The sequence below is a fragment of the Impatiens glandulifera genome, chromosome 4 (genome assembly GCF_907164915.1).
Source record: "Impatiens glandulifera chromosome 4, dImpGla2.1, whole genome shotgun sequence".
NCBI lineage: Eukaryota > Viridiplantae > Streptophyta > Magnoliopsida > Ericales > Balsaminaceae > Impatiens > Impatiens glandulifera.
The window spans coordinates 57,261,037-57,278,964 of NC_061865.1; the positions used below are offsets into that span (position 1 = coordinate 57,261,037).

A 17,928-nucleotide genomic window follows, 5' to 3' on the forward strand; every position below is an offset into this window, starting at 1 on the left:
TATTGTTTTGCCCCGTTTTATTTTGGAGATTTTGTTTATAATCATTTTCGTTCCATTCGGTTTTATAAAATTCTCGTTATTTGAGTGATGATTGACTAAAAAAATAAAACTCATATGAGTTTTAAATAAAGTACTGAATGCAAGATAGTAAAAAAAATTTATAAACTAGGGCGAGATGATAAATGCATTTTAGGCTTGACGAGTCTATTTACAACCAAAAGAATACATTTATTGTCCTCTCCCATTTTATTTAGGAGATTTTATTTATTACCATTTTATTTAGGAGATTTTATTTATTACCAATTCTGTTATATCCGATCTTTATAAACTCCTCGCCTGTTTCTATCCTAATTCTTAAAAAAATTATATAATATAATTATTAGAAACGATTGAAAGTGGAATTTGAGCAAGAGATAGAGTGAATTACGTTCAAAAATTAAAATAATGTTTATATTTTTATTTTTATTCACACTTTTATCTTTTTCCAACTATTTAGAATTAATTTCACGTCTTCACAATTTTTTTCTATCACTCCTCTAAAATTATATAGAACAATATATTAATGATATTACGTTTTATTGTATTTATTTGTCTAATTCTATTTATTAATTTTTGAAGAGTCTAATTATAATTATTGAAATATATAATTATAATTGAAATCCTTATTTAATAGTATACCCCCTTATTAAAACATTAGAAGAACCCTTACAATTTGAAACGTTATTCTTGCACTTTTTAGACACTTTTATTTCATAAAAAATAGAAACAAAATTTATTTACAATCCTATTTTTCTTTAAAAAAAAATGATTGGAAAAAAGTTTTATCATAAACCCTCCAAATTGGTTCACGATTTGCCATTTTTTAACAAGGTCGGTGCTTTTTTACATAAAGTTTTTGAATAAATCCAAAAAAAAAAATGTGAAATTATAATAAGAAAAAAAGTGTGATTTGTTTATTTGGCTTTGTTTGCCGGCCTATTATATCCTAATGTCACTTTTGTATATATAAGCATCTAATCCATCTTTTTTACATTTATAGATATTATTAATTCAAAGTGTATAATAATACAAATGTTATCTGCTACCATGTTTATGTAGTGTTGTCTTTGTCAGATAGATCTAACTTATAATTCAATTATTTATTTTCTAGAATGTTCAAAATAATTTTTATTTTTTATTTTTTTTTACTTAGCTTCATTCCAAAGAATGACCAGCAATTCTCTACCTCATAATCTTCTAAATTAAAGTATTTTTTTTTTGTATGAGAATCAAATTTGATTTCTTATATAATAATGGAATAATTTCACATCAGGTGATTTGGTTTGATTTTGATATTTTTAAAGTTTTTTAATTTCACATCAAATTAATTAATTAATCAATTAAAATACAAAAATATTTTTATTTTATTAAATTAATTTTTTTATTAAAAATTAATTTGCATGATTTATTTTAAACAAATCTCACATAACTCATTATTTTACCACACAATTTAAAAAAAAACAAAAAAAAAACAAGATGAATGAAGGTCTAATAAAATATATTATTATTCATAAATAAATAAAAATATTTCTAAATTAATTACTTTACCCATAATCAAACCCATGTTCCATATTTAATTACTTTATCCATAATCAACTAAATATTAAAATTATCTTCTTAAATCTATTTATAGTATTGTATACAATATCAAACTATCTATAATTGTATTTCCCCCTACAATTTAATGTACATATTAGACAATATTCCATAAAAAAAAAAACTCAAACAAGTTCATAAACATACATTAGAACCATTATCATTAACTTCTTCATTTTCCTTTGTAGAAATCTGAGTTGATTTTATGAAACCAAAACCAGGATGTGACCAGAAGGACCCGCTCGGGACATTGTCGCAACAGAAATCGACAACCAAAGAACCGAAACAATCAGTGTCGTGTTAAACTCCTCAAGGATAATAAACCCTAGTCGAGAAAAAGATAACATTTTCTTCTACTTTTCTTTTTCTAAGACTAGGTTTTTTTCACCATTATATCATCTCACGGTCATAACTCCACTTTAATTATCGTCCTAACCCTAGTTCATTTTCCGAATTATAAACCGTAAACCAACATTCACTAGAAATAACTCGCTACTTTAGCAGTTTGCCAACTTCGCAAGCACATTCTCGAGCTCATATCGTAATCCCACAACCCCGACCTCAATTGCCTCTCCAACTTCTTCCTCCTCCCATTAATCCAATTGTTATGAAGAACATAACAACCTTTCTTCTCAACACAAACATGTCTCACATCTTCTTCCTCCCATAAACCTTCATACGCCCCGTTTGGAAACAAATCCCTATCCAAGAAATGGACAGTCAAGTTAGAATCCGGCTCCAAACATCTATCTCCACCTATCCGGTTACACCCTTCTTCCCCACACAATGTATCGTAAAAACTCGGCTGCTCCGATAAATTAGACGAAGCTGCATGCTTAACCACCTTCTCTAACGCACCAACAGTTGAAATATCACAATGGGCAAAGTAAAACCCTGAATTCAATCGTCGAGGCAAGTTTATCGCGCCTGCAAAAGAAAAGAAAAACATATCAGCTAATCTTGTTCTTCAGTTTCTAATAAATAAACTATAAATAGTACCGGTTTTCTTGTATTCGTCGGATTGTGCAACAAGAAACGCGGGAGGAAATGAAGATAAGTACGGGAGAGGATTTTTAAACCAATAGACATCGACGTCGCTTAAGAGAACGTTATAACCTAATTTCAGTATTCCTAAAACGATTCTCGATTTCACTTTAGTAACCTTCTGAAAACACTCTGTTCCAAAATGGCAGCCATTGAAGCTGATATTAGTTGGGGCTAGAGAATCTCTGAAAACGGGTAATCCCTGTAATACAGAAAACTCATAGATTTCATCGTCAAGAGCGTACACTAGAAAGTTCGTGATCATAAGACGACGTAATCTACAAGTCCAGCTCATTAACAAGTCTTTGTAACTGTAACCCGCGATTGCCAACACAATAGTCTTGTTCTCGTCAGCGAGGATTGGAAGGAGCGTTTCAACTGTGAAAGGAATCGATAATCTCTCTTGGCTATATCTTGTTCTTTCAAACAATCTCATCGATGTGTAATCTGTTTCTTTAGTTGGATCAACGAACACATAACGGCTATTATAGTTTAGAAGCTTAACCATATTTGAATGATTAGCTTCACGAAAGTATAAAGACCCGTAAAGCCCTGAAAGATGGGTATTCACCCTGTTTTCCCAAGTTGTCTCTTCTGGTTCGTGATCCAAATAAAAATTTGATATTGCCATTGTGGCGTCGAAAACAAATCTGTATTCAGATAATCGAGCCTCGTTGATGATCCAACGGTTATGCAAGCCTTTCCCATACAAGAATGGAGGAAGAACTCCGTTATGTAAAGGAAGATCGCAGTTATTCCAAGCCAAAACCATCCTGTCTTCACAATTACTACATTTCCAATTAAGATCAAGAAACCCCTGCAACTGTAAATAGAACTTCGAATTTAAACGTTTTGATTATAATTGAATTCATTCCTGCATATTTACCTCTTGAATTCTAATCTTTTTTCCATTCTCTCCAATCCAATGTTTCCAGTCTTGATCAAGTCGAAATGGGTAGTTTGAAACAGCCCGGGAAGAGGAAAACATGAGCCAATCATGGTCGAGTTTTGAATGCGCGTGATTCAGGGCAGAGATGAAATTGGGCAAGAGGATTGTGTTTGGATCAATTAAGACAGAAACATCTGATTTCGATGATTGAGATCTTGCAACCATTGAATGAAAAAATGGAGTTCCTAGGAATCTACAACAAAGATGATAAAGAGAAATCAGATATTTTTTCAGTAAAGAAGATGGGATTTCAAAAGGGCTTACGTGAAATCAAGATTGGATTCAACGGAGACGCGAGAACCGAAAGTGGAGGCAGCGAAAGAAGAAAGAAAAGGGTCCTGACTGAAAAGGAAAACAGTGATATTTGGAGATAAGCTTAACCATGATCGAATAGCTAGGGTTTGTCTGTCTCCGACAACGCCGATGAAAGGTGAAGGAGCGGCGAATATTGATATTGTTGGATTGGCGGCAGCGGGGAGATGATTGGCGGATATTGATACAGATGAAGATAGTCTTTGAGTTGTGTAGAAAGATAAGGTGATTAAGATAAACCCTAATAACCAAATCATCCATAGCTTTAACTTTGCCATAACTTGAAAAGGAAATGCAGATTTCTCCATTACCCTAATTACCTGTCTGAAATATGGGTTTGGTGAAAATCCATAAAAGTGATGAGCTTTCTTCCTGGGAAATCTAGGTTTTGGTGAAGTGGGATTTTAATGGAAATGGCAAGTGGATTTTTGTATTCCCACTCAGTAACAATAAAGGGATTCAACGCCGCCATTGCCGCAAAGATCACGATGCAAGAAAACAAGAAACTTCTTTCAACACAGCTGGCCATGAAACTTCACAATGAACATATTGCTTGAGCAAATGCCGTATTTTTCAAACTTTTTTTTATTGATTATTTTCGATTTTAATAAGATAATAAATTTATATTTATATTTAATTAAACCATATTAAAAAACAGTTAAATAAAAACTCGACCTTGGCTCAAACCTCTCATAGTCTAACAAATAGAAATTAATCGAACTAAACTTGAGCTATAGTCTAACAAATAGAAAGTTAATCCAACCGAGTTCAAGTTTAATTTGACGGGAAATTTAAAGAAATAACCCATTTAAATGAGTTGATGATCAATACATAATTTTAAATGCGCGGGTGACCATTTCAATTTTTTTTACGAAATTGTACCTGTCACGAAACGCAACCACCAGTTGCTAGACGCAACCGGATACCATGTGAAAAGTCCACAATTTGATTTCCGGTTGCGTCTCAAATGCGTCTCGCGATTGCCGGTTGCGTTTCGCGAATGCCGGTTGCATCTCGCGAATGCCGATTGCGTCTCGCGAATGCCGGTTGCGTCTCGCGAATGCATCTCAAGATTGTGAATTTTTCTTATGCCATCCGGTTGCGTCTCGCGAATGTACAATTTTGTAAAAAAAATGAAATGATCACCCGTGCATTTAAAATTATGCGATGGTCACTAGCTTATTTATCCTTATTATGAGGTCATTTCGTCAAATTTCCCAATGACTTATTTGTGACCCTAATATAAATGATTAAATTAATCAAATATTAAGTCATTTTATCATTATTTCAATATTTGATCTTAAAAAATGAATTAATTCAATTATTTAAATAGACTTTATATATTAACCTAATAAATCAAATTTTTTATATCCAAATTTGTTATGATATGATCAAATATTTGTTTTGTTCAAGTATATATTTATGCTAACCCTGTCACAAATATGAAATCCAATAAGAGAACAGCTTCTAATATAATATATTACAATTTTAACACATTTTATTCAAGCCCTTTATGAAACACTCTTTAATTCAATTTTTTTTTTAAATGAACAAATATAACATTATCTCGGTCAAATAAAATGCACACAAGAAAATTATGTTTCTAATAAAATAGCATTTAGCCCGTGCATTTGCACGAGTAATAATATAAAAACCGTGAAAAAAAATTACGGATAGCATTTTTTATTTTAATTTTAACCCACAATCCGACACAAATATTCATTTACTCAACATCATTATATATTAGTTAGTTAAAAAGTTGAACTTATATTAATATTAAAACGTCCCGCGTTTATCAAATTTGGTGTTGAATTTAAAATATAAAGTCTTTGTAGCCTAGTTGGTTAAAGAGTTGTACTTGTTTTGTTAGGTTGCAAGTTCGAAACATACCTCTAGCATTTTTAATTTTATTTTTAACCGTTTTAAATTTAAAAACGGGTCAACCCATAATCCGACCCAAGTATCCAAATTAACCACAGCTCTCGACCCGGCAATCCGGACACTTTAAAAATTAAGCATCATTATATATATATAGATTATAAAATGCACAAAAGAAAATTGTGTTTCTAATAAAATTTATCAGATCTAAACTCGACTCTAGCTTCAAATAATGTTTCGATAGAAGAAAAACTAATAATAATCGATAAAACATTCCCAAAGAGTTTCCTTCCAAATAGGCCGGGCCATAAATGAACCATTTTAAAACACAAATTGTATAAATATCTAAATTTACATGTTCTAACCATACTATAGATTCAAATGTGTAGCTATAAGTATGTCCCCAAAATGAATGGATTAAAGTTACATACAAATGAATGAAAAAGAAAATTAGAAAAAGAGATTAGACAGGCGCAATAAGAGCATTAAATCTCGGAGAATCTATTAACGAGGAGTAAGAGCTTCACTATTGCACCACGGCGTCTGCTTGTTTTCTGATTAAACGGGCATACACTCCATCTCTTGATAGAAGTTCCATGTGATTGCCCATCTACAAAACAAGATAAGACAACACTATTAATGTTCATTAAAAACAAAACAAATCCACTGGTTCAAAGATGTGTATACCTCAACAACTTGACCACCATCCATTACTACTATGTTGTCTGCTGCTTGAATTGTGGACAGTCTACATACATATAAAATTGTTCAAACCGGAAATATCAAAACAATTCATACCGAAACATAAGTGATCAAAGAAGTTGTGGAATCAAACTCGAGACATAAGTCAAAGAAGCTATGAATCTTCGAATCTGACTCTTAACCAGCTATCATTATAGTAATAGAAACTCATAGAGATGATATTAGGTCTCTCCTTAGAAGAAATCAACACTTTAAGATGCAGTTTGTATTGCTTCTAAAGCAAAAAGATGGATCCATTAATTAAAATTGGCCATGTAATACACAAATAAGTTTTTATTGATAAAAAAAGTAAAATTAGCAGCACTTCATCATAAATCAATAAAAGTAAAAGATATGTTCTCACCTATGAGCAATTACAACACAAGTCCTCTTCGTCTTGAGGTCTCTTCTGAGAGCACGAAGCACCCTCTGCACGTTAATTGCCAGCAAAACCGTTAAAATTTTGAATGCACTGCCCATTTCTTCACACTAGAATGAAAAAAGAAAAACATGCCTTGACATTTTGTTCGCTTTCTGCATCAAGGGCACTGGTTGCTTCATCAAGAACTAAAATGTTTGGGTCCCTAAGAATAGCTCTTGCAATGGCAATACGTTGTTTCTGGCCTCCACTTAGTAAGTCGTCATCAACAAGCGTATTATAGCCGTCTGGCAGAGCTGAGATGAATTCATGAGCATATGCCTGTTTGGCAGCCCATTCCACATCCTCCTCAGTTATCTCCCGTGTACACCCATACTTTATATTCGATCTCACATCCGTGCGAAAAAGTCGAGGTTCCTATCAGAATAACAATCAATTGTCAGCAAAATGGATTTTCTGTTGATATTTTGAACATTTAATTGAGGGAATCTGACCTGCCCCACATATCCAATTCTTTCTCTCAACCACGTGATGTCTAAGTCTTCAAGAGGGAGACCGTCAATTAATATCTACAAATTACAAGGAAGCAAGAAATAACGAGATCTAAAAAGGCGGGGTAAAAATATCAAAATCATATTAAGCACTGTACTCCACAGCATATGCATTAAACTTCTAGAAGTTTCCAACTTAATGCAATAACAAGATGATTTTATTGAAAGTGCATCATTACCCTGGTTGGAACAATATATCATAAATTCACATTGGCACAATCTTACCTGACCACCTGTTGGCTCATAAAGACGGAGAAGAAGATTTACAAGAGTGCTCTTTCCACTACCGCTAAGACCAACCTGACACACAATAAGAAAAAAAATGTGATATTTGGCGGTTGTTATAATCAAACAATTACAATACTTGACTATGTAAACACACACAAACTTACAATTGCAACTACTTGGTTAGGAGGGACTGAAATGTTGACGTTATTTAGCACTGGTACCTATACAAATTCAAGTACGTCGGTCCATTTTGAGCCATGCTAGGTTTAGACCCTTGGAATATGGGTTAATGATGTGAGAACGGATCCGATGTAGATAAAAGTTATGAAGATCATACCACCTCTCTTGAAGGGTACTTAAACGACACATTAACAAACTCAATGTGTCCCATTAGCTTTTCCAATCTTAATCCTGCATATATTCACATCAAAATATCTGTAAATTTTAGATAGGAACAATTATTTAGAAGAAAGACAACAAACACAAAGAATAATTGTCTCGACAGAGAATATCAACTTGCCTTTAGCTAGAAACTGACGACTGGGAGAAAGATCCATCAATTGGAAGACCTTTTCACTTGCCCCTACTGACTGCATCAATGACGATAAGCTATCGCCGATCCACCATGTAGAATAGATCAGCCACTCACTATATAATATGAACTTTGTCAGCTGCTCAGCTGTTATTTGACCAGACTTTATAGACATTCCTCCTATCAGTACAGCAATAACCTATACCATTAATTATGCAACATCAAACAAACTGTTAACTTGAATCTGTTAAACAGTGACGCAGGTTCTATTGGTACATTTAAAGTACAGTTGAATGTATTCAACTTTCTCAAGATTATGTCCATTTTAGAATCAATTGCATCTGCGACTCATTCTTTCTTCTGTTCTTTTTTTGAATTAGAACTCTTGCATATATTAATAACATCTATTGCAACTCCTTCCCTAAAGAATGTCAACGTCGAGAATCAACCAGAAAGCAGCACCATACCAGATAGGCTCATAATGGGCTGCATTGGTATCCAAAAATTATACATTTGTTATGTTTGCCAAAAATCACAATGATTTAAAAAAATAATCCCATGATGATCCAAAATCACGATCATTTAGAAAAAGTCTAAACCAAATGAATAAAAAAAATACAATATAATTGGGATCATCATGATGTAGAAAATGAGTTGTATACCAAATGAAGCTACAAAAATCACACTATAATTTTGATCATGATCCAAAATTAATCCGAGCATATGATTTAGAAAAAATATATCTTAACGCCAAACGAAAAAAAAATTCTGAATTTTAACGAAACAAATAGTTGTTTATATATTTAACTGATAAAGAACAGTTGTTCGTCATTTATATGGTGAAATCAACATAGCTTACATACAGACTACAGAAACAAGAGAGATATATGATTCCAAGAAAGAAATCTTAACCTGTGTAAGATGATAAAGAGTGTTGAAGCTAGAGCTCCATAATCCATATGAAACACCTTGGCGCATGCTTACATCAGCCAATTTTCCCAGCCAATTCTCATACCTGTCAAATAGTGTGGTAAAGATTCAGTCCAGAACAATTCCAATTTTCAGGTTTCCGTTTTGTTCATGTCAAGGAATATATATACCCCTATGAATGGCTTTGCTACTGTGTAATAGAGTAACTGCAGTATCTTTTATGAAAACTAAACTTGCCAGCAACATTATTACCTATGGGATTCTTCCTTATCAGTTCCATAAACTCGAACAGTTCTAATTAAAGAGAGTGTCTCTTGTGCAACCTATATTATACACATCAAATTTCTTAATTGAAGATATTTCAATAGCATTTCTTGTGAACTTTTGACAGAAGTTTTGATGTTACCTCGTTGGCTGATGCAGATAAATCTTGTGTCAACTTTGCCGCTTTCTTTTGGTACCTATACCAAAATCAGTACTTATATATGCTTAGAACAGAAAAACCTTGACAGGGTACAGGACTACTGTGTGAAAATATACCATGTTCTAGCATATAAATAGAATTTCCTTTCTACACCATTAACGAGATGTCTTTCCTCGAGTAAAGGAGGAAGAAAAGTTCGAAATTAACCAAAAATCAGGGGCTTATTAGAAAATTACCGGCTGTAGATCAGCATAATGGTCGAAATAATAATGCAAATCCCCAATGTACATAAACCAAGACGCCATGATAAAATCAACAAATAAATCAATGCACCTGTCCCCTGGAAAAGAAAAAACGGTAGCCAGCTTACAACCCCTTTAGAGAATGATTCAAAATATTATTTAGTCATTCTATTTAGCAATTGAACCTGTAAAACGTTACGCAATATCCAATTTAGGTCATTGCCAATCACACGTGAGACTTGTTGACAATCTGCCCCAAGCCTACTTGTCAAATCACCAACTGTTTCGGCATCAAAGAATGAGATATCCTACATAAAAGAAATTAACAAAAAAACAATTATTCAGGGCATTCAGTGAGAAATATATTTATTTGCCCAAGATATATTTATATTAGTACTATAAGGACAGAACCTGTGAAAGGAGAGCCGAATATAGAGCTTCCCTCATTCGCTTGACCTGAAAAATGTTAGTCAACAATATTGTCACGAAAATTGAAATGAAGGTGATGCTTTTAGGAGAAACATTACGGTAAGCTTCTGAGATTTGATTGAACTATTTTTGATGAATTCAGGCATTTAAAGTACTACAGAAACTATATATCTTGACCCCTGCGACAAGCAATTACTCAATTCTCAACAGAGACCACCCGGGCTCAAGAAATGGGAACATCCCAAGATGAGAATATATAATGCAATTAATAAGTCAGCTAAATAGCTTCGAATGTACTGTTGATGCACATATAAACAGGAATATAATGATTTATTCACTTACAAGAATCATATTTGCAATGGAAAAAAAGCATCCTCGAACTCCACTGCATGTCAAAATTAAAGTACAATAGATTAATGTTTGTATAGTATTATCCCCCCACAACATTATATTTCACAGAAACTGTACACAAAATGAGGAAACGACATGTTTTGTGTAAATTAAGCAAGTTACACACAATCAGTTGACAGTTAAATATCAAGCCTCGATATCATAAAACTTACAATTATCTAATTATAATTAAACAAAAAATGGAGCTCTTTTCATCTAGATACTAGTGGATCATTTTAAAGCTTACAAGTATCTATTTATTACTAAACAAGAACAAATGGAACTCCTTCATCTAGATACTAGTGGATTTACATGAGATCTAAAAAATGAAGCCAGGTTAAATGCATTAGGTCTAAGAATTAGCAAAACAGAAAGAAAGAAAAATAAGCATAAAGAAATGGCAAGTTTATCAGTACACAAAATAAAACCAATCTAAGAATACAATTCCTGCGTTACAGCAAACAATGGACGAAAAGTGGTGAGTTGGTAAATAACAAGTACATAATAAAGAGAAGGGATCATTGACCATACAAGATTTTAACCTGCAAATTCCTGATGTAATACTTAGAACTGCTAAGAGCCGGACATTTCGATGGAAAACGTTGATCTCACCACCTTGAGCAGAAAAAATTGACGCCGTCAAGAAATGTGGTATAGATATCTCCGAGATCTAATCAAGAAAAACAAGATTTTGAGCTCAACCCTTTATGTCAATCATGCATGGCTACATGTATTTCTCTTCTACAATTACATTAAGGCTATGCTTTATATCTTGATTTATCACCCAATCTAAACCACTAAATTATCAAATAGGTATTAATATTGAGTACTTAATTTGATGAACTATACTTAGATTACTATTCAGTACAAAATTTCAATTTTTTTTATCAAACAGAGAATTAGTGTGACATGCAAATCCATGTCATGATTACAAATTGGCAGATACTTGAAAAATCTCTATATGATCAAGAGAAAGTTTAATCATAAGAAAGAAAAAAACAGATTACCGCAGTAAGAATTAGGGCAGAAAAAGCAACAAAGATAACCCATTGATCTCGAGAAATCAATTCCCACATCCTCTGTAAAGCCCGCAAAACCGTAACAGGCTTCGCCGTCGAATTAACCTCCGCCTGTTGTGGAAATCTCCACCAGTTACCACCGGGAAGAATTTCTCGTATAAAACTAATCAAACTTCTCAGTTTCTCCCATAATTCGACATTGCTTCTACGCGAGTCGTCCTGAATCTCCGCTTGTAGTGGAAAGTCATTGATTGAGGCAAAGTTAGGGCGAGAAAAGCGATTGAACCTCCTGCATTGGAAAGAATCCGATAGAGAAGAATAACGATTATTAGAGGTTAGATTGAAGTGAAAAAGCTTGGGGTTGTTGTTAATGGAGAATCGTTGATGATGAAAAGAGAAAATGAGGCGAGGTTGAAGATGATGAGTGAAGCAGACGGCCATGGCAGACGTGTTTACGCAATGCTCATTCGACCTTCACGGATAAACCTGAAGCCATTGGAGAAGAAGGAAGGGGGTGGAAAATGTGTAAACTAACCCCTGAATTATTTTGGAAAATTGAATTGAGACTGTAAAAATCTACCTGGACAAATGGCAAGGAAATGGCCATTCGTGTCCTCTTGGCGGTTGTTTTGGATATTTGAGGGTTTTATTAATAAAAAAACATTTGTTTGATTAAAATTTGGAATATTTGGATTTTTAATTTGTTTAAATTTTGTAAAATAACTATTTTAATATTTTAATTAATTAAATAAGTTAGTTGTTATAATTTATACTCATAATCATAGTAACTTTGTAGATAATAAAATCTAAAAAAATAAAAAATAAAAAAAAATCACATCAAACAAGTTTCTACTAAGATTATTAAAATCTCTTAAACATTTTAATAGTGTAAAGTAGGTTAAGATAGTTTTCTATTAAGATTATTAAAATCTCTTAAACATTTTAAGGTTGTACTTAGGAATGTGGTTTTAATTGATAAATAATAAAATGATTCTCGTATAGTATACTTGAAAAATCATCCATTTCCCTTTGGAGAATAAAACTCATTTTAGTCTTTCTTCTAAATGATTCTTTCTTCACTCTCATTTTACTCCATATCTATTTTCTCCATTATTTTAGTATAAATAATTTTAATTTTTCTTTATTTATGTAGATATAATTTGATTTTCCTTTATTTAAGTATATATATATATATATATATATATATATATATTATGTTTGTTAGGTGTGATTTAGACATGAGCAAAAAAAAAATTAATAGATACAAATTAATAAATATAATGTATTTATAAAAAACAAATATAATTTTGACTTTATATTTATTAGTTCTAATTGTTTTATTTAACATAATATTTTATATTTTAGTGATTTTTGTTTAATTAATTTTAGTATAAGATAATAACTTTGAATGTATCAAAATCAACCGCAAAATATATTAATATAAATTAATAATTATTAAATTAACTTTATTCAAATAAACATGTTAAAATTTATAATATAATCTAATCAAACTACATCAATAATCATCCTAATAATTAATAAAAATATAATATAAAACTTATAAATAATTTATTTTACTTTGACTAATTATTTCTATTTTCTTATATTTATTTATTTTTATATCTATATATTAGATTTATTTATATAATTTTTAATTGTGTAATAATAGGAAGAAAATAAACAAAATTAATAAATTTATAAGTATATTAAATTATAAATATATAAAAATTAAGTATAAAAATTAATTAGCGTGTAAATAAAATACTATTAATAATAATTACCAAACCAAACCAAACACTATTAATGATAATTCTAATTATTATAGGTGTTAACCAAAAATTAAGTATACTACACTTCTATCATTCATATCAATTCTCATTCCACATATCTATCAATCTCATAAACTCATTCATATTCTTAACTAAGCGTTTCCTAAAATTTTAAAGAAGGCTAACTAGTCTGATTTTAGGTAAACTTTTAAATAAATATATTTTTAAAATTTTACAAATTTATAAATAATTAAAAAATAAAATTTATTTTATGATTATTTTTTTAATTATTTATTCAAATAAATAAATTAATATAACTAATTTTATAAATATATATTTTTTTATAGTATTATTTATTATTTTTAATTAATTTTATATTTAAATATATAATTTTTTTAATTGATTTGAAATAAAATACTTAATTATATATATATATATATAATAAATAATAATAATATTATCAATAATATTTTTTAAAATTAAATTTTTATAATTTTTAAATAAATTATAGATTTTACTTAATAACTTATCCATGATTTTAGGTAAATTCTCAATTTTAATTATTTATTTTTATTTACTATTCATATATTTGTACATGGGCCTGGCCCATTATTACAGTAAATTTGAAATTCTGTTTCTTTTGTCTAATGGTCCAATTATTAAATTTGTATGTCCTGCAAGGCCCAGTTATGTTTAAGGCTCGTCATTCATAATCTATGCTCAATGAACAAGGGATCATGGGCTTGATTGGGATTCAGGTTATTCAAATAATATAAATTAAAGGTATAATATATAAGAAAAATATAATTTATTTTATTTTAAATAAAAAATATTTTAGTATTTTAAATAATGAATGGAGTGACTGAAATTAATTTGATTAGGTTATGTTATTTAAATAATACATTCTATTTTTTTAGTTAGTCGTATTTCAATTTTAATTTTACAATAATGAATGATAATAAACTTGTTTAATGCATTTGTAAATCTAGTTAAAATTAAAATGATTAACTAAAAGGGAACTTGATTTTAGGGTTGACCATTTAACGAATTAATTCATAATTTAAATCGATAAATTCGAAATACTTATTTGAATTAGTTATTAAGGTTTGGATTGAAATCGGATTTAATTAAATTTGATTAAGATTATTCAAAGATAAATATATTTTCAGCTTTACTCACTAAAATATACTTTTATAAAGTATTTTCACATTAATAATTTATTTTTTTAACTATCAAATTTTGTTTAATTAAAAAGAGTTTATTAAATGTTTTACTTCTAACAAAAATAATTTTATAGTTATTATTGGACAAATAAAAAGTAGATTTATTGAATACATTATCTTATCATTATTATAAATAAATAAATAATTATAACCAATATTATTACAAAAGGTTAAATTTAACAATACTTTTTTTTAATCCGGTGGTTTGTAAAGATTAAAATAAAAAAAAAAATAGAAAAAAATAGTTAAAAAATTATATATAAATCAAGAGTTATAGATAAAGAAAAATGTTAAATTTGATTATCTAAATGATACTCAATCCAAATCAAATTTAATTCATATTAAACAATATAATGGTTTTGAATAAGTATTCGATAAATATAATTTGGATTTAGGATAGGTCGAGAAAACCCGATCAATTTACTCATTTATTCACCATACTTGATTTTGCGAAGACTTGACTTATTAGGTTATGAGTAATGATAAAGAACGAGAATTTTGTATCATAAATGATGTCGAAATGATGTGTCAGCAAATGAGTCAACTTTAAATCTAAATAGAGAGAAATTTCATTTTTCAAATTTATTGACATGTTGTCACAAGAAAGTCAAATTAATATTTAAGTATAGCTTGAAAGGTAGAAATAACAATTAATTCAATATAGTATTGATTAAAGATTTTTGCTTGGATGTCTAATGAGAACCATTTAAATTGGCAAAGTCTTGTTTAATACTAATAGCTCAAAGTCTGAGGTGTGCTAGCTTACTTTCAAATATATATACTTTTTTTTATGAGCATTTTACAAAGTGAAAAAAAAAAACATTTGCAAGAAGAGTGTAATACCACTGTAGCATAGGAAAAAATTATAAATTTTCACATATTTTTTATTAAATAAAATTCAATCACAATGTTTATATGAAGAGTAAAAAAAATTATTTTAATAATTTTTAAATATAATTATAACTATAAATTTGTGATAAATAAAAATCCTCATTATTCTTTTAAAATTGATTGATCAAGTTATATTATGGATTATAATGCTGCCATTTTTACTTATACCAAATATATATTATTTTCTAGATAACAAATTAAATTATTATGTAATTCTATTTGGTATAAAAAAAATGTTTTTAAAATTATAACTTAGTTACATTATTAATATTTGTATAGACTGCATAATGAAGTCTTTTTTTTTTTTATTATTATTATAAAAATTGAAGGAAAAAAAATATAATTATGTGGTGAAATATGTTATGCTAGGCAGGGCGGGCCTCACATGGAGACCAATAATTGACCAACTTAATTGAAAATTGTTTTAACTTTAAGAAGTGGGGGAGGTTTGTTTAAACTCTATTTAAACTAATCAAATTACTATTACTAATACTAATTAAATGTCAATTATTGCACTTTTTCACACTCCCATTCATCACTTAGCTCTAATCCCTATCATGTTTTCTTCCATTATTTATATTTTATTACTCACTTTTTACTAATATAATCCATTAAAAGATTTCTAAAAATTAAAAGTTACTAGTTAAATTTACACTTAAAATGTTTTACACATTTACTCCAAGTAGACACTAAAATTAAGATTTAAAGTTTTAATTTAAATAATATTTTAAAATGACAGGACATGAACCCTTAAAATTTTAAAATAAAAATCGAATATAAGATATTTAATCATTTAAATAAGTTTTTTACTAATTAAATATTCTAATGAGTTTTGTAATCAAAACTTTTGGTTAGATTTTAAAAACAAAATCAATAATAATAATAAAAATATTTAATTTATTTTCTTATTAATTACATCGATTAATTCATTAAATATAAAAATATTCTTCATCTCAACCCAAACTTACTTTTAATAAATTCAAATCAAATAAACTCTAGACATGTCTAGGATGTTCTATAGTCAAATTTATGACATTTGTTAAATATTTAAAATTTATTTTTTTAGGGTTTACAAGTGGGAAAATGAATGAATGGTAATGGCATGTTATGCATATGAGATGCATGATGCATCCCACCAAACATAGGATGCTAATCCAACTCATTTGACACTTCCAAATGTATCCTCTTGTCTTTTTTCATCAATATCTCCCAATCACACATTAAATTAAACATATTAATAATATATATATATATATATTTTACTTCTACTTTTTATTAAAGTCTACTAGTTAAGATTATTTAAATAAATAACACAACTTTCCATATATATATATATATCATGCTAATAAAATTATTTAAATAATTCAAACCCAAATATGAAAAATGGCTAAATTTAAATTTGAATTTAGAATAAAAGTAGGTTATGAATTATGATCATCACAGGCGGGTGGATGGTGAAACTGTAGATGCATGGTGGGACATTTATGCCTTTGTTTTTATTGTCATATTTTTTAATGGCTAATTAAGGTGGTTAAAATAAACAAAATATACTTTCCACAATTAGATAAAGAGATGACTATGATTGATGACAGATAAGCACATATAATATTGTATTCTACCTTCTTTTCAAACCATTGAATTCAGTCATTCAATCAATCTTAAAGCTTGTTTCATGTTGGAGTTATTTTAATATTTTTATTAATTGGGTCTTTAATCAATCAATGTCTTTTTCAATTGATTAATTAACTTATTGAATGGTTGAACCAAATAAGTAAAATGGAATAAAAAAATCTAATATCAAATAACTTGGAATGGATAAAGTTTTTTTTAATCTTTTTACTTGTCTATCTGTCTTGGGATATTGTGAAACTATTAATATATGGCAATCACCTTACAATCATAATTATAAATCACTTTTAAAAATTGAAAAATAAAAAAATAAGTAATTTTGTTTATATTTAGTAGGAGAAGAAGTGTTAGAATGAAAATTTTAAGTTTTCAAATAAGTTTATTGAGGGTTTAGATTATAAATTAGAAGATAAATATTTATAATAAAACACAAAATAATTAAATCTCATTTTCATTCAAAGCAAGAATTTGTTTTGTTTTTTCACATAATTAAATATTATTCTATCTATTTATTAAATCATTAATTAAATAATTCAACTTATTAATCATAATATTAAAATATTTTTTATTAATATTTTAAAATATTATTTTATTATTATGCACTAATATGAAGCTTATTTTTTTTTAAAAAATTCAACTAGAATCAAACATTATTTTATTTAATGTTTCATCCATCATAATACTCAATTTAATAATCGAAATACTAACCTATCATTTATTTATTTTATAAAAA

General features: G+C 28.9%; 2 protein-coding genes across 3 annotated transcripts; both read right to left on the reverse strand.

Annotated features, from left to right (window-relative positions):
• Nucleotides 1–1,653: 1,653 nt before the first annotated feature.
• LOC124936656 (beta-arabinofuranosyltransferase RAY1) lies at nucleotides 1,654–4,429 on the reverse strand. Of its 2 annotated transcripts, none has more exons than XM_047477172.1 (4): nucleotides 3,893–4,429; nucleotides 3,566–3,821; nucleotides 2,635–3,514; nucleotides 1,654–2,562 (listed from the first exon to the last, which is right to left on the reverse strand). In XM_047477172.1, exons 1-4 carry the CDS (start codon nucleotides 4,246–4,248, stop codon nucleotides 2,114–2,116), a joined length of 1,941 nt encoding a protein of 646 aa, XP_047333128.1. In that variant the 5' UTR covers nucleotides 4,249–4,429; the 3' UTR covers nucleotides 1,654–2,113. The 2 variants fall into 2 exon arrangements, with proteins under 2 accessions (XP_047333128.1, XP_047333129.1); XM_047477173.1 differs by having other exon boundaries at nucleotides 2,635–3,502; nucleotides 3,893–4,428.
• A 1,701-nt stretch (nucleotides 4,430–6,130) lies between these two features.
• On the reverse strand, nucleotides 6,131–12,199 carry LOC124934328 (ABC transporter B family member 26, chloroplastic). Its single transcript, XM_047474846.1, has 18 exons — nucleotides 11,672–12,199; nucleotides 11,207–11,334; nucleotides 10,617–10,659; nucleotides 10,257–10,301; nucleotides 10,031–10,153; nucleotides 9,840–9,943; nucleotides 9,586–9,640; nucleotides 9,432–9,502; nucleotides 9,162–9,264; nucleotides 8,238–8,448; nucleotides 8,055–8,128; nucleotides 7,882–7,938; nucleotides 7,715–7,789; nucleotides 7,433–7,507; nucleotides 7,074–7,355; nucleotides 6,924–6,988; nucleotides 6,506–6,566; nucleotides 6,131–6,428 (listed from the first exon to the last, which is right to left on the reverse strand). The coding sequence occupies exons 1-18, from the start codon at nucleotides 12,122–12,124 to the stop codon at nucleotides 6,345–6,347; spliced, it is 2,109 nt and encodes a 702-aa protein (XP_047330802.1). The 5' UTR covers nucleotides 12,125–12,199; the 3' UTR covers nucleotides 6,131–6,344.
• Between the last annotated feature and the right edge of the window lie 5,729 nt (nucleotides 12,200–17,928).